This window comes from Prinia subflava, chromosome 3, assembly GCF_021018805.1.
Source record: "Prinia subflava isolate CZ2003 ecotype Zambia chromosome 3, Cam_Psub_1.2, whole genome shotgun sequence".
Classification (NCBI taxonomy): domain Eukaryota; kingdom Metazoa; phylum Chordata; class Aves; order Passeriformes; family Cisticolidae; genus Prinia; species Prinia subflava.
In genome coordinates this window covers 20,056,461-20,073,382 of record NC_086249.1, presented here as the reverse complement: position 1 = coordinate 20,073,382, position 16,922 = coordinate 20,056,461, and the positions used below count along the sequence as shown (strand labels likewise).

The 16,922-nt window shown below is 36.1% G+C and overlaps 1 protein-coding gene across 6 annotated transcripts in view; it reads right to left on the bottom strand.

Annotated features, from left to right (window-relative positions):
* The window catches only part of SPAG17 (sperm associated antigen 17), a 91,816-nt gene that overhangs the window by 31,699 nt on the left and 43,195 nt on the right, over positions 1-16,922 (bottom strand). For 5 of the 6 annotated variants that reach the window (XR_010079965.1, XM_063394276.1, XM_063394274.1 and 2 more), the window contains 9 exons: positions 15,321-15,481; positions 14,542-14,658; positions 12,737-12,891; positions 8,136-8,215; positions 6,286-6,368; positions 4,784-5,020; positions 3,414-3,525; positions 2,767-2,892; positions 695-808 (listed from right to left, as the gene is read on the bottom strand). Coding sequence is in view for 5 of the 6 variants with exons in the window: in XM_063394276.1 (XP_063250346.1) it covers positions 695-808; positions 2,767-2,892; positions 3,414-3,525; positions 4,784-5,020; positions 6,286-6,368; positions 8,136-8,215; positions 12,737-12,891; positions 14,542-14,658; positions 15,321-15,481 (1,185 nt within the window). In the remaining variant the exon portion in view is untranslated. The remainder of the gene's footprint in view (positions 1-694; positions 809-2,766; positions 2,893-3,413; positions 3,526-4,783; positions 5,021-6,285; positions 6,369-8,135; positions 8,216-12,736; positions 12,892-14,541; positions 14,659-15,320; positions 15,482-16,922) is intronic. The other variant, XM_063394273.1, reaches the window with a different exon arrangement.

Sequence of the window (16,922 nt, the reverse complement as noted above, 5' to 3'; positions counted from 1 at the left end):
AATGGTTTACCACAGTCCACACAAAGATGCATTCAATTAAATGTTTTCATATTTTAAGAGCTGAAAAATGCTGGAATTATTTTCTGATCAGAGAAGGGTTTCACTTTTATCCATAAGATCGTTTCAGTGGCCTTTCAAATGTAATGGAAACAAAAAGCTCTTGGTAAAAGCAGACACTGTTTTCACTGTGGTTTTCTGAAGCAATTGCTTCCAGTTGGTGAATGTGTTTATTGAAAGGCTGAGAGAAATCCCTCATTTATCTGCACAACTGTAACCTAAAGTCCAACTCCTAAAGTAAAATGAAAGTTCCATAATCACCTATATAAGTTTACAAAAATATTATTTCTTGGAAAACCAAGAAGACTCCTCAGCAAATCACATTTTCTTTGGCTCAAATTAATTGGCTGATTTTGCTGGGCTACTTAATAACAATACTTGCACTGCTCTGTTTTCACAGTAAGCAGAAAAGCTTGGAGACCTCCCTCCATTTTGAAAACTGAATCATAGAATATTCTTGACAATGTAATCTCATTTTGAGCCTTGCAGAAAATTCCCTACCATGTAGTAACAGCTGCTGAGAAAGGCAGAATTGTATGCAACAAATTATTGGGTTAAGCAGTGTATGAAGGGAAAAAAAAAAGGAAAAAAATCCCCCTATGGTTCTCAAATATCTTATTCTATTTGCTTACTTTACCTGCTGTCTCCCCTGTAGGTCCATAATAGCTCAGGGACAGCTGGATTCCATTTTCCAAGGTGGCTGAAAAAGATCCAAACTTGCTCACAGCTTTCTTTTGATTTTTCAATTTTCCTTAAAAAAAAAAAAAAAATTAAGATAGCAACACATACCAGAACCACCTGACCTGTAAACCAATGGCTTATATGAAAAGTGGGACATCAGTGAGGATGACTAACTTAAATAGACTAAATAGGGCAGGGAAAACCAACATTCCATTCAGAGGATACTATATAATAGTCAGTTTTGTGCAATACACCGGTGGGTTTTTACAGAAATAGAATTCTAATTAGCTGTAAAAAAAGCTGTTTACTGTTTGTAAAAAAAGGTTTAATAGCAACAACTAGTGCAAAGTCTTATGGAATTTAAGCAGCAAAAGAACCTAGTTCTGGAGTTACAGATCCTTGTTTCTCAGCTCACAAAAATGTTAAACTGCCCATTTCTATTGCATGTGGCCTATGCACTAATAAAATCACTCTCCCTCACATGTTGTCACAGGGACAGGAGCTGAACTTTGATTGTTCCTGAGGGTCCCCTCCAATTCACAATATTCTATGATTCTATTTGTGTATTTTGAGGAGAAAGTAAAAGAAAGGACAAAAAAAGAAGAGAAATTAGATCCAAAGACAGTTCTGGGATTTGTAAAAATGGATCAGGAGTCAAACTCACATAGAGGTGCAGATCAAGGTGTCATGTGCTGAGTATGTCATGATGACAACCACATGAACTAGGCAAGATACATCTCCCAGACACTGGGTCCTACCTTGCCTCTACTTCAGCTGCTACTGCCTTAAAGAAATACTCTGTTGGTAAGAGAAATACTTGAGATTTCCCATATGAAGAATAACTTCTTAAAATGGTGACGAGTAGCAGAGAAGACTACAAAAGGCAGGCCAAGCTATCTCCCGAACTCATCAACATGGGACACATGCTGAGACCTTGTCTGCTCCTATTTCTTGTCTGTCAATGCAATGCTTATTGCTGAATACTACCTGTAGGGTGCTGCTTTGGAATTCTGACTGCTTTACAAGTTTACCATTGTACCATCCAGCCACTGTCAAGTATCAGAGTGGATTGATTCTTGTCTTCCCTACTGCCTTTCTATAAGGTGCTCCTGTTTACATGGGAGGAAAGCCTCGTACTTGTGCCCAGTGAATACAGCTTGTCTCAGATACTCACACACTGGTGATTGCCAGTACTATCTGGCAGGTCAGGTCAGCTGTTAGTGCAGACAAAAAAATCTTGTCTGTGGAAGGGATGCAAATTTTGTATTAAGACAACCTACAGTTACATCGCTGGTAAGCCAAGGGGAGAAGCAAAAGCAGGATGCTTTCTAACACTGATGAAGATGAAAAGAACTAATATGTCTAAGTTATCCTTTTCCAATGCTCTTCTGTTTGGTGACAGCAATTCCATAATGCTTTTGGCAAACATATACAGAAATTATTACAAACTGGCTTCCTTCTTGGAAACACTCTCGCCTGGGTTCAGAAAGGATTTAGATTCAATGATTTTTGAGTATTAACAGTGTGTCAACCAATAGAAGTTGTTGCTGGATTGCAGAAAGATCTGTTTTCAAAGCAAAGGTCTTGAGGAGGCAGTAATGCATCTGACCCATAAAAGGAGGTCCACATCAAAAGGGGAAATCTTCCCTTTCAAGGGCAGGTATTTACTGTGGTCACAATGCACAGGGTTCAGTTTTCATCTTCTTAGGCTTTCTCAGGCTACTTTAAGATCTGAATGCATCGTCCACCAAAGAAGAAAACTATTTCCTTAGGGAATGGTGATTTCCTTGCTTTGGAAAAGAGATTGGTTTGCACATGTTGACCTGCACTGTGCTTCTACATCTTGTTAAGACCTCTCTATACAGTGCTTAAGTCAGCCAATTGGATTTTTACTTTGTTTCATGGAACACTTTTTTTACTCTTGGCCATTAGTAACAATACATTTTCTGTTAGTTGATAAGTTTCGTGTTCAATTCTTAAATATGTCAAACTATTAACTCTTTATATCAGTGACATCCACCCACTGACCTGATCTAATTTGCTGTTCTTCATTAATTTCTTGCTCTTCAGCTTCTTTGAAGTTTTTCTTGGGGTCTGTGATATAAATGAAGAAATTGTGGTTGTCTTTTATGACTTTCACCTTTATGAAAGTTTCTGTAAAGAAATAGAATACTATTATTGTTTCCACTAGGCTTCAGAACTTATTTGCACCCAAATAAATGGTGCACCTGCAACTTTAATGCAGTCAAAAAAGAAAATTGCTCATAACTGGACTTAATCATGTGGTAGAAAACCAACATGACAGAATTAAGGTTATCTGAATTTAGACTAAATATTCAAAAATTTCTTGATAATTAAATCTGAGAAGAATCTGTTGCTTAGATATATTGCATTTGACTGGAAAAATAATTTGAACATTCTGGAAATATCATGCCTCAGTTCCCATTGAACAAATAAATACAAACTGTTTTTTCTGCATTTCTAGTTTTCTAGTACTTAATTTATTTGTCAACTGTTAACATATTACAGGTAACTAAAGATTTGTAGTGATAGAGACTAATATGGAATTTCTTTAACTGAATTTTTACTGCTGAGACATGAAAAAGCATTTATGGATTAAGAATTTATTCCATCAGTTAGCACTGAGTCAAAGCAAAGCACAAAGAAATAATCACTTTTTACAAACTCTATCTTCTCTACTTGAATCTGTCCTCCATCGGATGGGAAAAGATATTGAATGGTTCCTGATACTTGAATGATATCCTTCCCTGTATTGTAGCCATGGAACTGGAAAAAACAAGTTTTAAATTATCTGTAAATGAGAAAGGCAGTGCACATGAAAGAGGTAAATGAAAGATCATCAGGATCACACTGTACTGCTCAGCATCTTTTGCTTAGCTATTTAACTAATGCAATAAAACCTTGGAGCAAATATCTAGCATGCTATTGTCATATCCAAATAATTTCCCAGTTATTAACTGAAGTAACATGTTACTTGTGAAAATCATCAGGGAAACTGAAGAGTAGCAAGTAGACCACTGGGTTAAATCTCACATACAGTGTGAGAGAAAGAAAAGTTCTAATCAAGTACAAAGAGACAAAGTACAGTGCCATGGGATCACATAAAGGGCAGGTAAAGATTCAGCTTTCTACCCTTTAGGTTTTGGAATTCAGATCCTGTAAATCTAATTAGATTGCTATTCCTTCCAGAGTGCCACAAGATGGCAAAAATTACATGACTGCATTCAAATAAGTTCAGACTGAAATATCATCTGAGTTTGAAGTCTCTACTTAAGCAAATTTAGACTCAATTATATTGATGTATGCAAGTTTTGGGTGCAAGACAGACTCTGCAAATATAAGGTGGTGCAAACTGCTGAAAAATTGTTTGAACAAAACTAGTGAAGAGCTCCCTCTGTTAGTGCAACAGACAGAAAAAGGGGAGCTGCTGTCTCCATTGAACTGTCTAGACATGAGTTCCTGGGGTTGCTAGGGACATGAAGCACAATTACAGTTTAGGTTTCATGTGCCTTAATCTCCAAGGGTGAGCTGAGCTCTACGTTTCCTGTTGTGCACATGCCAATGGAATTACTTTCTGAAATATGGGAAAAACTCGTATTTTAGATTGGGCCACTTCAAGAATTAATTTTGAAAGATGAAATGTAACAAAGAGTGATTTCCAGTGTGGACAGTCAAAATTTCAACTAGGTCTAGTAGTTCCTTACTATGGAAGATGGGGCAAGTTCTTATGTTCCCCTTTCCTATCCTTGCCCCCAAAAATCTCAACATGATCAACTTATATTTGTGTTCATGTCATATTACACTAAAAAAAAAAATAATGTGGTGTAGCATAATCTTGAACATCAAGAACTGCTTTTAAAAACTTTTAGAAAAGGATCTGCTTCTAAAACAATGGAGGTAACAAGACCCAGTTAGGCTTCATTTGCCCTGAACACAAATTTCATAATAGATAATAGCTCTGCTGTAATCTCTACTCTATATATGGTTAGTGCTTTTCTAATTTGGTAATAATACAACTCCTTACCTTATAAACTTTCTCAGAACATGGTTCTGAAATGCTATGATCCTCCTCAAGTTCAGCCATGTTTTTTGACTCATTTTGAGACTTCTCTTCAGAAGGTTTTTTCTTTAATTCCTTGCTTTCTTTATCTTTTACACCCTGACCTTTCTTTTTACTTTGTAATTTTCTTGCTTTTTCTTGTTTTGCTTCCTCTTCTTTTTTTTCTTCCTCTCGTAATTGGTCCTGCTCCATCTTCCAAGCCTACATTCAACATTAGGAATTAAACACTGTGTTTATCTTTGTACTACAAGATATTTCATATGTGCACGTTGAAAAGAGTAAAAGCAAACAAAACCAAAGTAATCAAAGTTCTAAGCTAAGACACGTTTCCAAATGTGTCAAAAGTCCTTCAATATTATGCACCAAATTTTGGATGAAATTATTGATTGATTCAATCTACAACAGCAGCCATTTTTGACCACAGGAGATGAATCAGGTGATTATTCATATCTTACACAATCAGTCACAGGAGAATCATTTTGTTGAATACTTTTCCACAATGTTTACAACCAAACCACAATGCATCACAGGTATTAGTTTATTCCCCAGATGCAACTGTGAGATAAAATGATTTTATTTTTTTTACAGAAAGAGGAATGAGGTGTCGATGCCAAAATTATCAGCTTGCATCAGGAAGACATTTGAGATTTTCTGGAGTATTTAGGGCTTTGTAGTCTAAACATATGAAAACAGAAGCATTTCTGGGGAAGAAAAGGCAAGCACTGGGAGTTACAAGTCAGGTGTCAGCCTCGATTGAGCTGTGACAGTTAATCTCATTTCCTATCTACATTCCATACCAGGACTTGAATTGCACAGCATTACACATTGTGAGGACAATGAGACATACTATGTCTGTGAGAAGTCAAAAAAATGCAGGGGAACACAATATCAATAAAACTAGATTTGTGCAGATTAATGGACACTACCAATGCTAAGACCTAAACAGCTGTGTGCTTAATCCATACCTCAGCCAGAAACTTACTATGTAAACCTGGGCAAATCAATTATTCTGTAGTGAATGGTCATGGACTAAATCTATAAAATGGGATTCTCTGCCACAAGGGAACTCTGAGGTGCCATATTAACATTCCCTAATTTCAAAGAGCTGCAGACAGCGAAAAACAGTTGGGTACACAAGTACTTCCATGAATCTGGATCTTATTTTTCCATATGTTTTAAATCAGAAAACTTCAGTAAATAGTAGAATATTATCCATAACTTTCATTTCCTAGTATTGCAACTATAAATTGTTTTGGAATGCCTAGTCTAACTCCAAATAGTCTTCCCTTAAGAAAACAACACGACTCACAATAAATAAGGAATAAATTAAAGCAAATAACATACAAAAAATAAGAGCAGAAAAACTAGGAGGACTCAGTCAAGCCCATGTAAAGAACAAAGATTTACCTTCCTAAGAAAGCAGTGCTATCTAGTCCATTTCAGAAACATATATATTTTTGCCTCACCTTTAGAGAATCTTCTCTGATAATGAGACTTTCTTCATTCTTGGATTGAGACTCTGTTACATTCTCAGGTTTGGATATGCTGGCTTTGAAAAGTGAAAGGGAGAATAAGTGAGGTTATAAATATAGGAAAATAGAATGATTTTTAAAAATGGGGGAAAAAAAGATGTGCAAGTAAATAAAAATTATATTTTAAAATAGGGAAAGCATAACAGTACAATAAAGCAAACATTAAATATACTTTGAAATAAAACAGAAAGTCTGTTTAGGTTAGAAGAAACTTAGTTCACATAACTGGGGACCAAATACACTAAATAATATATCAACAACATGTGTAAAGGCTGTCTCTCTGCTTCTTGCTATTGAAGGCTTTGCTCTAGCCGTTTGTTTGTTTGTTTTTAACTGAGCCAGCACAAGCTCAATACCAGAGTCATAGACACTGCAACCTTTCAGGACAAAAAAACCTAAATAAATGCTACCTGAACCTTCAAACCTTCACTAAAGAAACACTCACCATCTCCCTCGTTCACTATTATGGCTTTATAGCATCTATGACTTATGAAGAGAGTATCTTCTATAAGTGTAGTTTTATACTATCCTTGGATACCCCATATTTACCTTCTAGAAAAGATAATTTAATGTACACTATCAGAAAGTTCTAGTTAAATTGTTTTGTATGATAAAGTAGAAATTGCAGCATCAGTGAAATTGAAATCACCCAAGGACAGCGCTGCCCATCTGCGTGTTCCAGCTAAGAGGTGATCATGTCCTTTCAGCAAGTGACCTACTCTATGAATCAGAACTGTCACAAACCACCACATGGGCAAGATTTAATTCAAGCTCCTGTGACAGCTAGAGATGTACAAATTATGATTTAGTAGGCATAACTGCACTTTCAGTTTCCAAACTATAATCAGAGGTGTTAACTGGGTTGAGGAGTAATGTTTCTATTTTTGTAAATGCTAACTGCTAGCCCAGGGTTGTTTCCAAGTGCATTCTCAAAAAAGGTAAAAAAGCAAAGGTTAAACATACACAAATGTTAATACCCTTTAAATACACAAATAGACAATTTTGACAAATATTCCTTTTCATCAGTAGGGGTTTTCAGATTTTGCTGCCTGCTGAACAGTTATTGAATGGCTTACAATTTTCACCACCCAAAATGTTGATTGTAATTCAAGTTTGCTCTGCAGTCTTGTCAATTCAAGTTTCCAGTTTTAGCTTCTAGCCCACAGCTTCTGACTTCCAGCTTTTACCCTGCCCTTTAAAAAGGAATTTTCCTGAACTTTGTTGCCAGCTTTAACTACTGCTCACCTCTCATATGTTCAGTCATCTGAACTGATTCATATTTGTATGTAATCCTTAATCTCACTACGTAAGCACAGCTATTCAAAATGCAAATTGATACTAAATGTGTCAGTTTTCAGAACAGAGGAAGATGCAGAATATATAAATATATAGATTTAACTCTAAATATATTTATATGTATATATTATATAATAGTTATATCTATTTAATAATTTATGTTATTATATCGATACTATGTATTATTTATACTTATACATTTAATTCGAAATATAAATCTATAAACATATAGATTTAATTAATTCCAAAACATATTTATGCTTATACAGATGTCAAAACAGGGTCATCCTATGAAAAAACACATGCAATTCTACTCTGAACAAACCTGTGTCTCAGCACTTAGAGTGAAAAATTAATTTCCTAGAATACAATGAAAAGATACCCACTCCTGGCTTTCTTAGTAAAGCAATTTTTTTGACAGCACTGACAAACAATTCAAGAGGGCCTTCTGCCATGGCTTTTTCCAATTGAAGACTCTATTTCCTTACCCATCTTCTCTTTTTGGTATTTTTCTTCTTCTTCTTTCACCCAATCTTCAATTGAGTTGGCCACCAGCTCAAGATAGTTCCTGAAAAGCAAAACATCCCTCTATTTAACATAATACAGTTCACTAATATGATTTCAGATCAAACAAGATCACTTGGCTTTTCAGTGTCTTATACAAGTATTATTCTACAATCCTTGAGAAAAGACTTGTATTTGACAGGATTTCTCTCATTTTTTACAGGAACTGGTACTTTTGCCTGGTTGGTATTTGCTTAGTACATGTTATATTTGGAATTTTGGTTATCCTTTCTGCAAAGAAATGTAAGAAACTTGTCTGCCAAAGAACACCTGCTCCTAAAGAAAAATCCAGGAAATCAGAAACGTCAAGGCATTCAGTTCCAAAAGGTTTAGACTCATTCTCATCCTCATCCTCACTCCTCACTGTTTTATCACTGAATAACTTATTTTCTTAGTTGCTCTTGACTGGTGTTGATTTTTAGAATGTGCTTCATTTGTTTGTTCAGAAACTGAAGTGTTATTGCACACTTGCTTGTAATACAAGCTCTTCTTTACTGGTATGACAAGAAAGGTGTTTGGAAACTCATCCAAATCCAGATGGCAGAATCAGTGTACCATAACCTGCCATGAATTAAGAATACTCACAAGTAACAATTAAGTTGAAGTGAGAACTGAATGACAAACTGATCCAGAGTTTGCTGCTGGCACCTGCAGTTGCACTGTCTCATCTTCCAAGGGTGTCTGAAATGACTGCTAAAGTAGCTCACTGTAAACAACTGCTTTCAAAAAAGGAGGAAGCCTGGGAATCTTATATGCAACTGCCCCTCAACCCCTCATTCGGAGTTTTATCACAATTCTTGAAAGTGAAATTCTTCATGTGCGCAAAATTGAAAGGAGCTTTTGAAGAATGCATCAGATTCAGTTGCTGAGTCTTCATGATATTTTGTATTTACAAGTTCAAGATGATTCAATTGTATTAAAAAACTCTGTGTGGAGTAGAGGCTTTTGGATATCAACATGTAGACAATACAATCAATGCTTGACGTCATGTCAGTTTTTAAGTTCTTATTGCAGCAATATGTTGAATGGAATTAATATGTAGGTCATGTACACAGGCTGGAATACCCAGTTCAGGTATAGCTTCAAGATATACAAGCCTCTCCCAGGTTCTGCAGTGTAGGTGCAGTCTGCTTTGGGAAACTTGCATGGAGAAACTGTTGATCATATGTATACTCAGTAGGGAGATGGTTATTCTGTTTGTATCTGAAGAAAAGCGTACAAGCTATAAAAACCTATGGTGTTGAAAACAAAAGGCAAAACTAGTCTGGAACATAGAGTTGCCAGTACTGGAATAACTTGAAGATGAATATATGTTATAAATAAAAAAGAGACTATTAGTGTGGAAAATATTTTAGGCCAATGAAATAGTCATTCAAAGTCTAAAATACACATTCTATTAATATGTATTCTGATGTCACAACTGCCAATGTCTGACTCAGAAGCATTTCTTAGAAAGGATTATTCTTTTCCAGTAACTTGTGTAATGTGTTTACTATGAAACTATAAACAAATGTCATTAAGATTAACTTTGAGCAAAATAATGATTTCGATAAGGTCTGAATTCATTTGGCTTCCTGACAGAGTGGCCACTTATTCTGACCACAATTAAAATGTGTTACATACATATTTATCATTGCAGGTACATATATCCATGCCTACAGATTCCCTTACTCAGTGGTATCCATTAGATTTCACATGCAGCCTCCTGCTGCCTACTCTTTAAGCAGTATAATTTCTGAATTTTTGGATGTTCTATATGAACTACAGGACCTGATATCCATAAAGAAGAAGGAAGGTAATTGGGATCTCCAGGAGCAAAAGCTGCTGCAATGTCAGAAATTTGATTTTCTCTTGGCATGAGAATTTGTGTAACAAGACTCACTGCAATCAAAATGAAATTATTCCGTGATTCTGTAACCAACTGATTAGCAGAAAACAGATTTATATTCCAGACAGCAACTATGAAACAACCCTACAGAGATGGTCTGTAGTCTATAAGCTTTCACAATAAAGAAGTAACAAGTGAATACAGATAGAGAACTCTTATCAGAGAGATTGTCAAACACTGCATCAATTGAGTATTTGTAACTCTTCTGTGATGAAAGTGTGATTCTTAAAGCTATACCAAAAATTAGAATGATAATAATTTTAATAAAATAAAAATCCATAAATTGTTACTAAACTCACCAGGAGTCAGTTAGTTCATACAGAGGTAAAAACAAGTAATACTCTTAATAATAAGTAGAGTTTGTGCCTTTTTCTGGTGACTCAGCAGGATCTGGAAGCTAACTGCAGGCAATAGCTTGAAGCACTCCAGGTATTTAATGAGTGTCTTCCACAGAAGTGTTATGTTGCTTGGAAACATACACTAGCAAATGTTTATGATACTTTGTCTAGAAATCTGAAATGATCTTTAGCAATAAGGCTGATTAAAGTCTGAAAATGTGCTGATTATTTTGCAGAGTATAAGCAGGTATCAATGCCACATAACAGAACAAAAAGAGGACCCACAGCTCTTCAAAAATTCTAAGTAACACATATAACAGTGATGTTGATTATATCTAGGAAACAAGAGCAAAGCCAAAACATCTTGTTCATGCCATTTTCTGTAGGAACTCTTTGCTGCTTTGAAAAAGAACCTGGTGAAATGTCAGTGAACAAAGAAGGTATGCCCCAAGCAGAAGTTATCTTTAATGTCTAAACCTTACTTCCAAGGGATGTGGAAGAGTAAGAAGTAGAAAGCACACAGTTATTTTATCCACAACTGAATTATAATGCAGATGAGAAGCATCATTTCTCCTTTGGATGCAAAATTAGCAGCTTTTGCAGGTATGAAGAGCCTTTCCCGTCTCTCAGTTGATCTTGATCTATTTCAATGAATGCCCTTTCAAGGTGAGCAGCCAATCTGTGGTTTTACAACCCCAGAGTTGAACAGTGGTTGTTTCAAGGACAAATGCTTCCTGAGGAGGTCTGGTTCCTCCCTCTGCTTCTACAGCACCAATACGCTGTTGGGATGAGGCATTACTTAGTGTATACAAACAGCAGGTGACACTTTAGATGCTCTGGGGTGTGTGACCTGCTCTCTGGTGTTTGTTCCAAAACTGTATGGGTCTCCTATGGGTCTCATGTCACATGTGTCAACTCTGCCCAGAAAACTCAAATACACCAGGCAGCTGAAGTGGCACCAACTGTTTACGTTAAGGAAACTTGAACGAGGTATTTAAAGTCAGTGTCACAAAGAAATGTAAGAATGGCTGGCAGAGTAAAGAGCTCTGGGTGCCAACAGACTTCTGTGCAACAGCCCTCGGGACCACTGACCCTATGCTTGGGTCTGGCTGAATGCAAGACCCAGCTTTACCTGAACATGTTGCTATATAAATGCAAAATCACTGACCAGACATTTAGTGGGTCTGCCCAACACAACACAAAACTGCCAGCATTTTCTCAAAAGAACTTTGAATTTCTGCTGGTAAATATCATCTGGCTGTGGTCTTAGTCACTGCTACTCACAACATCCTGTTTTCATGGTAAATTATGTAAGTCTAAATGCCTGGAAAGCTGAGATGGACCTACATGGAGTTCCTTGACTGAGAGCAAAGATACAAATTACAGCTTCAGGAAGGCACATTTTCCCTATTTAGTATTCAAATCTGTCAGAATACATATAGGTGTCAACAAAAGTTTACTATAAAAATCCCCATAATCTAATAAATGAGGCACTACACTTACAAAAGGATACCAGACAAATGGGTGGAAGGCATTTTTATACCAGATAATTTGTTTGAAATTTTATTTGATAAATCTATTTAATCCACAGAACACCAGTGTGACATAGTTAAAGATACCTCAGCTGTCTCTCCATGGCATTTTAACATTTTTACATATCAGTACATGGACAGTTATTCTATTTTCAGTCAATTATTTGGAATAGTAGTTGCATCTACATCATCATTTGTATCGCTGCTTCAGTGCAAAAATGTGTTCCAAAATAAATACCACTAACAAAAGAGCTAATAGTGGACATATCAACCACTTGCACACCTCTAATTGGTGAGCAGATATTGATAAGAAATAAAGAGGAATGTGTTATTTTGTGGAAAAAAAATTCTAATATTAACTAAGGGATTTGAACTTTTCTCAAAAAAAAAAATTCCACCTAAATCACTCAATTTATGTATGTTTAGTTGAAAAACCTGGTAAGTATAGTTAGACAGAATTACTTCTTTAACATTCTTCACCTGAAATGTCCCAAGTACAATTTCTTGATGTGGTACTCCTAATATGATTTTGTATGTATGTGTACATTATTTACATTTTTATATTTGGTGATGAGGAGTGACACTCTGCATTGTTCACACTCAACAGACTTCTTTTGATACAGCATTGTTTCTGACCTGCAGGACTTTCTTTCTCATAAATGTGTTACATAGCCATATCTTAATTTCAAAGCTTTCCCCTAAGCACACCCATGCAGGCTTTAATTGAAAATGACTGTGAATGAGACAGGGAAGATAAAATCCATTACCTGAATCCAACATTAGAGTGCAGAGCAATATTCCAAGTCTCTTGGCACAGACGATGTTGATTCATAGGATTGTGAAAAACCATTAGTAAAGAGTTATCTTGAGTATGATAAAAGGAATCAATACATCTGTATTCTTGGGATGCTGTATGAAGAACCTGAAAAGGGAAGAAATAAAGGTACATCCTCCCTGCAGATGGTAGCATATGTGCAGAGGCTACACAGCACAGCTTTGAGCAACAGGTGCTCCAGAACACTCTTCTACAAGATGTACTCAGAGCATTTGGATTCCAGCAACCTGAATTGGTCAGGTAGGTGGAAACTGAAACTGCATTGCTATTCATGTTGAGAAGAGATACCAACTATGCTCCACCTTCTGACTGACCATGAATGAAAAAGTTCAGCTACATAAAATGCAAAAAATTAAAATATTAAACAAATACTTAAACAAATATATAAATAATAAAATTTTGATAATAATAAAATTTATAATAATACATTTTAAATATTTAAAGTTTAAATAATAAAATACTTAAATAATTAGTAAATAAAACCACAATTATGATATACCAGATAAAAAGAAAACTAATTAACTTTTTTTAATCTCAGTTGAGTTTACTTGGTATTCAATTTGCTATACCACGATCTGCACATCTCTGAGCTTTGCTGTCATCTACATTACTCCATTCTGCTCTGTACTGCCCCGTCATTTTCAATATTTATATTGCCCACAGGCTGCAACTTATTTTGTAGTCATAGGTAGAAGAAAGCCTTCCTTTAAACTATTATTTTTCAGAACTATGCAACTGAAGGTTCTAGAAGGATCTCTTCCACGATCTTCCCAGGAACAGAGGTGAAGCTGATGAAGTTGGTAGAACCCAGGTCCTTCTTTCTACCCTTTTAAAAGATGTTTAAAGTGTTTCTCTTTATCCAGTCATGTGGGACTTCACCTGACTGCCATGATCTTTCTTTCAAAAGATTATTTTTGGCTGCAATAAAATGATATTTTTTATTACTTTTATTTTCCATCAGTATCTTTTTACTAAACTCACTAATTATTGATAGTTGAAGCAGTATTAGCTGCTTATGTTGCATATGAAGGGATTCCCCACACATTGAAATGCATGACCAGACTTCAAAATTGTCACACTGAAGTGGTGCTGCAAAAGTCCAGGCAGCACTTCCTTCACCCATGTATAACATGTGTCAGGCTCAAATAAGAATTACAGCCTAGGGAGCTCAAGGCAGCAAAGGAGCTAAAAATCCGCTCCTCCCAAGAGGATGCTTCCCAATTCGAGCCAACTACACTTGAACATATCTTTCAGATTTCTCATTCTGTCTTTCTGCAATGTAAGTTTTAGTTTTTAGCTTGCAAGATTTCTATAAATGATGCTTTTAGCCCTTTAAGGGTGAAATTTGGTAAACCAAATTTTCTATTTGCCCATAAAACATTCACTGCATAGACATTTGCAAAGTATGCTTTCACATCCACTGCACTGAGTCCCAAAACTGTCACAGATGATCACCCCTAAGGGCAAGGTGGTTTTGTCTCCACCACAATTTCAGCTAAGAGACTTGCTACCAAATAGGACAGCTCCAGTTTGGCCAAACCAGGAAATAAAAACCCATTACAAACTAAATTTCACATGAAGATCTGAAAAGCAGCTAAAATACAATGAGTTTTGGTAAAAATGAAAGATAAACTGAATAATTTATTGAGCAGAAAAATACTCCAAACTCCACTACTACTACTTTATTTAGCTTTCTGAGGGAGGACTGTATACGTGAGATTGTCTGTTCACAGATACCTGACGAAGAACATGTGGTGGAAAATGCTCTTCCAAACTCCAGTCTGTCAAGCAACGCCTCTGTGTCTTTTTTATTTCTTCCAAACTTGGTCCTAGACTGTAATTTTCCTGACTCACCTGAAAATACAACAAACCAAAATAATGAATATCAACATTTCAGTGTCAGTATTAAATTGACTGTAATCTTGTTGGATTAACAGACAGCACCCCATGTTGCACCACAGTTAACTGCATAATGATGCATATGTGCAGACCCATATGGCACTGTTTAATAAAAAATACAATTACTCCCAAGCAGGTTTGGTCTTGGACTTTTAATGACAAAATAATCTAAATACTTTTATTATTAGCATGTATGTCTTTGAGTTCTGTAAGCAATTATGAGTATTCAAACATATCCTATGATGTGATTTTAAAATTGCTATGTTTATTATGGGATGTATGGCAGACAGGTGATTCCGAAGATGCCAAACTACACAGTTTACTAGTGTGACATAGTTTGACAAGCTCTTTTAAACTTTCACGTTTGCATTTGATCCCTGGTATTCAGCAAAACCAGCACGGAATTATCATTAACAGCTTCACTGAAACCCATCACCTTGGAATTCAAAGGAAGTGATTTCACAGTGCTTAAAAGTTATGTCAGTATCTGCCAAACTTCACAAAATTAACATTTGCATGCAGCATTGCAAAGGAATCCCCAGTAACACAGCCTGGCATTGAGCTGTATCTTCTGTTGCCTCACGTAAAGCCTAGCTGACTCCATTTCTCACACTTGCCATATCATCATAAAGAAGATCCAATTCTACATTCAAAAGAGGATGAACCAGATCATCATCTTCATCTTCTTCATGTTCTTCATCTTCTTCATGTTCTTCATCTTCTTCATCCTCTTCATCTTCTTCATCCTCTTCATCTTCATCACTTGTTTCTTTATGCTCTGGAAATTGAAAGCAGAATTTAAAGAATTGTTCCAGAAATTTCAGCCCTACCAAGGTAGGAATAATGCAATTTCCTTAGTCTCCCTGATAGGATCGACATCAAGTTGAAGCTTCCTTTTTTCACACTTGTCCTACAAATACATGATGAGCTCTGCTACACTTCTTTACTAAGAGAGCACTTTAAAATCCAGTGACCAGTGCCAGATAATTAAGTAAAATTAAAGAGAACGAGAACAAGAAAGAGAAGAATTTATAAAACCCACTCAAATCATCCTTTCCATCTGACCCATGTTGGCCCACTAAAAATGCTCTCAGAAGTATCCTCCAGATTCAGAAACAAAGAACCATTTTTCTTCATACTTTAAAAAGCAGTCCTTTGCACAGATGACATTAAAATAAAACACAAGACCAATGGTTTTGGTATTTTTGCACGTTTTTGACAAATGTAAATTTTAAAGTTTAAATTAATTTTGTTTATGCAGATCCATAAGTTACTGACAGAATATTACTTCTGAGAATCTGATCAGTCATTCCACTGTTGCAATGAACACCTGATATGAGCAGCATCACATGATGCTCTATGATTAACTTCTACAGCCTCTTAATTGAAAAAAATAATTTCCTTTTAATAGAATTCTTTATTCCCTAAGTTAAGGCAGAGGTCACTAATATTTGATCAAAATTCACATGTACAAGAAAATTACTCTTTCTAGTGGAAAATACACCACAAAGTATTTGTTTGTAAGTGTCTTATAACCAGCTCAACTTCTAGACATACATCTTTAGGCTCTGCTTCTCTTGGAAATTACTCCTGTTTACTGACTGCCTTTAGAAAATTGAAGAAACATGAAAGCTAATGTTTTATCTTCCTGGTATTTGCTTTTGTGCTGCAGAAGTGCTGAAATGTCGTTATGCTTGTTACTGCAAAATTTAATATTGTGACTAGTATAAAAGCAAAATAAACGAACACCCAAAGACAGTCCCCTTATTCAAAAGAGAAGCACATAAGCAGAACTTATTTTTTGTCTGCTCCAGCCTTCTAAGGAAAGGATCCCATCTAAGCTGCATGCTTAGACATCTCTATTAGGAAAGCATGGCCAATATCCCAAAGTACTGCATCCACTCTGGGGTCCTCAGCACAGGAACATGTGGATCTGTTGAAGTGGGTCCAGAGAAGGCAGTGAAGGAGATTGGAGGGATGAAGAACCTCTCCTGTGAAGACAGGCTCAGAGAGTTCAGCCTGGAGAAGAGAAGGCTCTGGGGAGCCCTTCTTACTGTGGCCTTGGAAGAGGCTTCCTAGTAGGACCTGTAGTCATAGGATACAGAGTAATGGTTTTAAAGGAAAGGAGGATAGATTCAGACTAGGTGTAAGGAAGAATTTTTTATCATAAGGGTGGTGAAACTCTGGAACAGGTATCCCAGAAAGGTGGTGGATGCTCC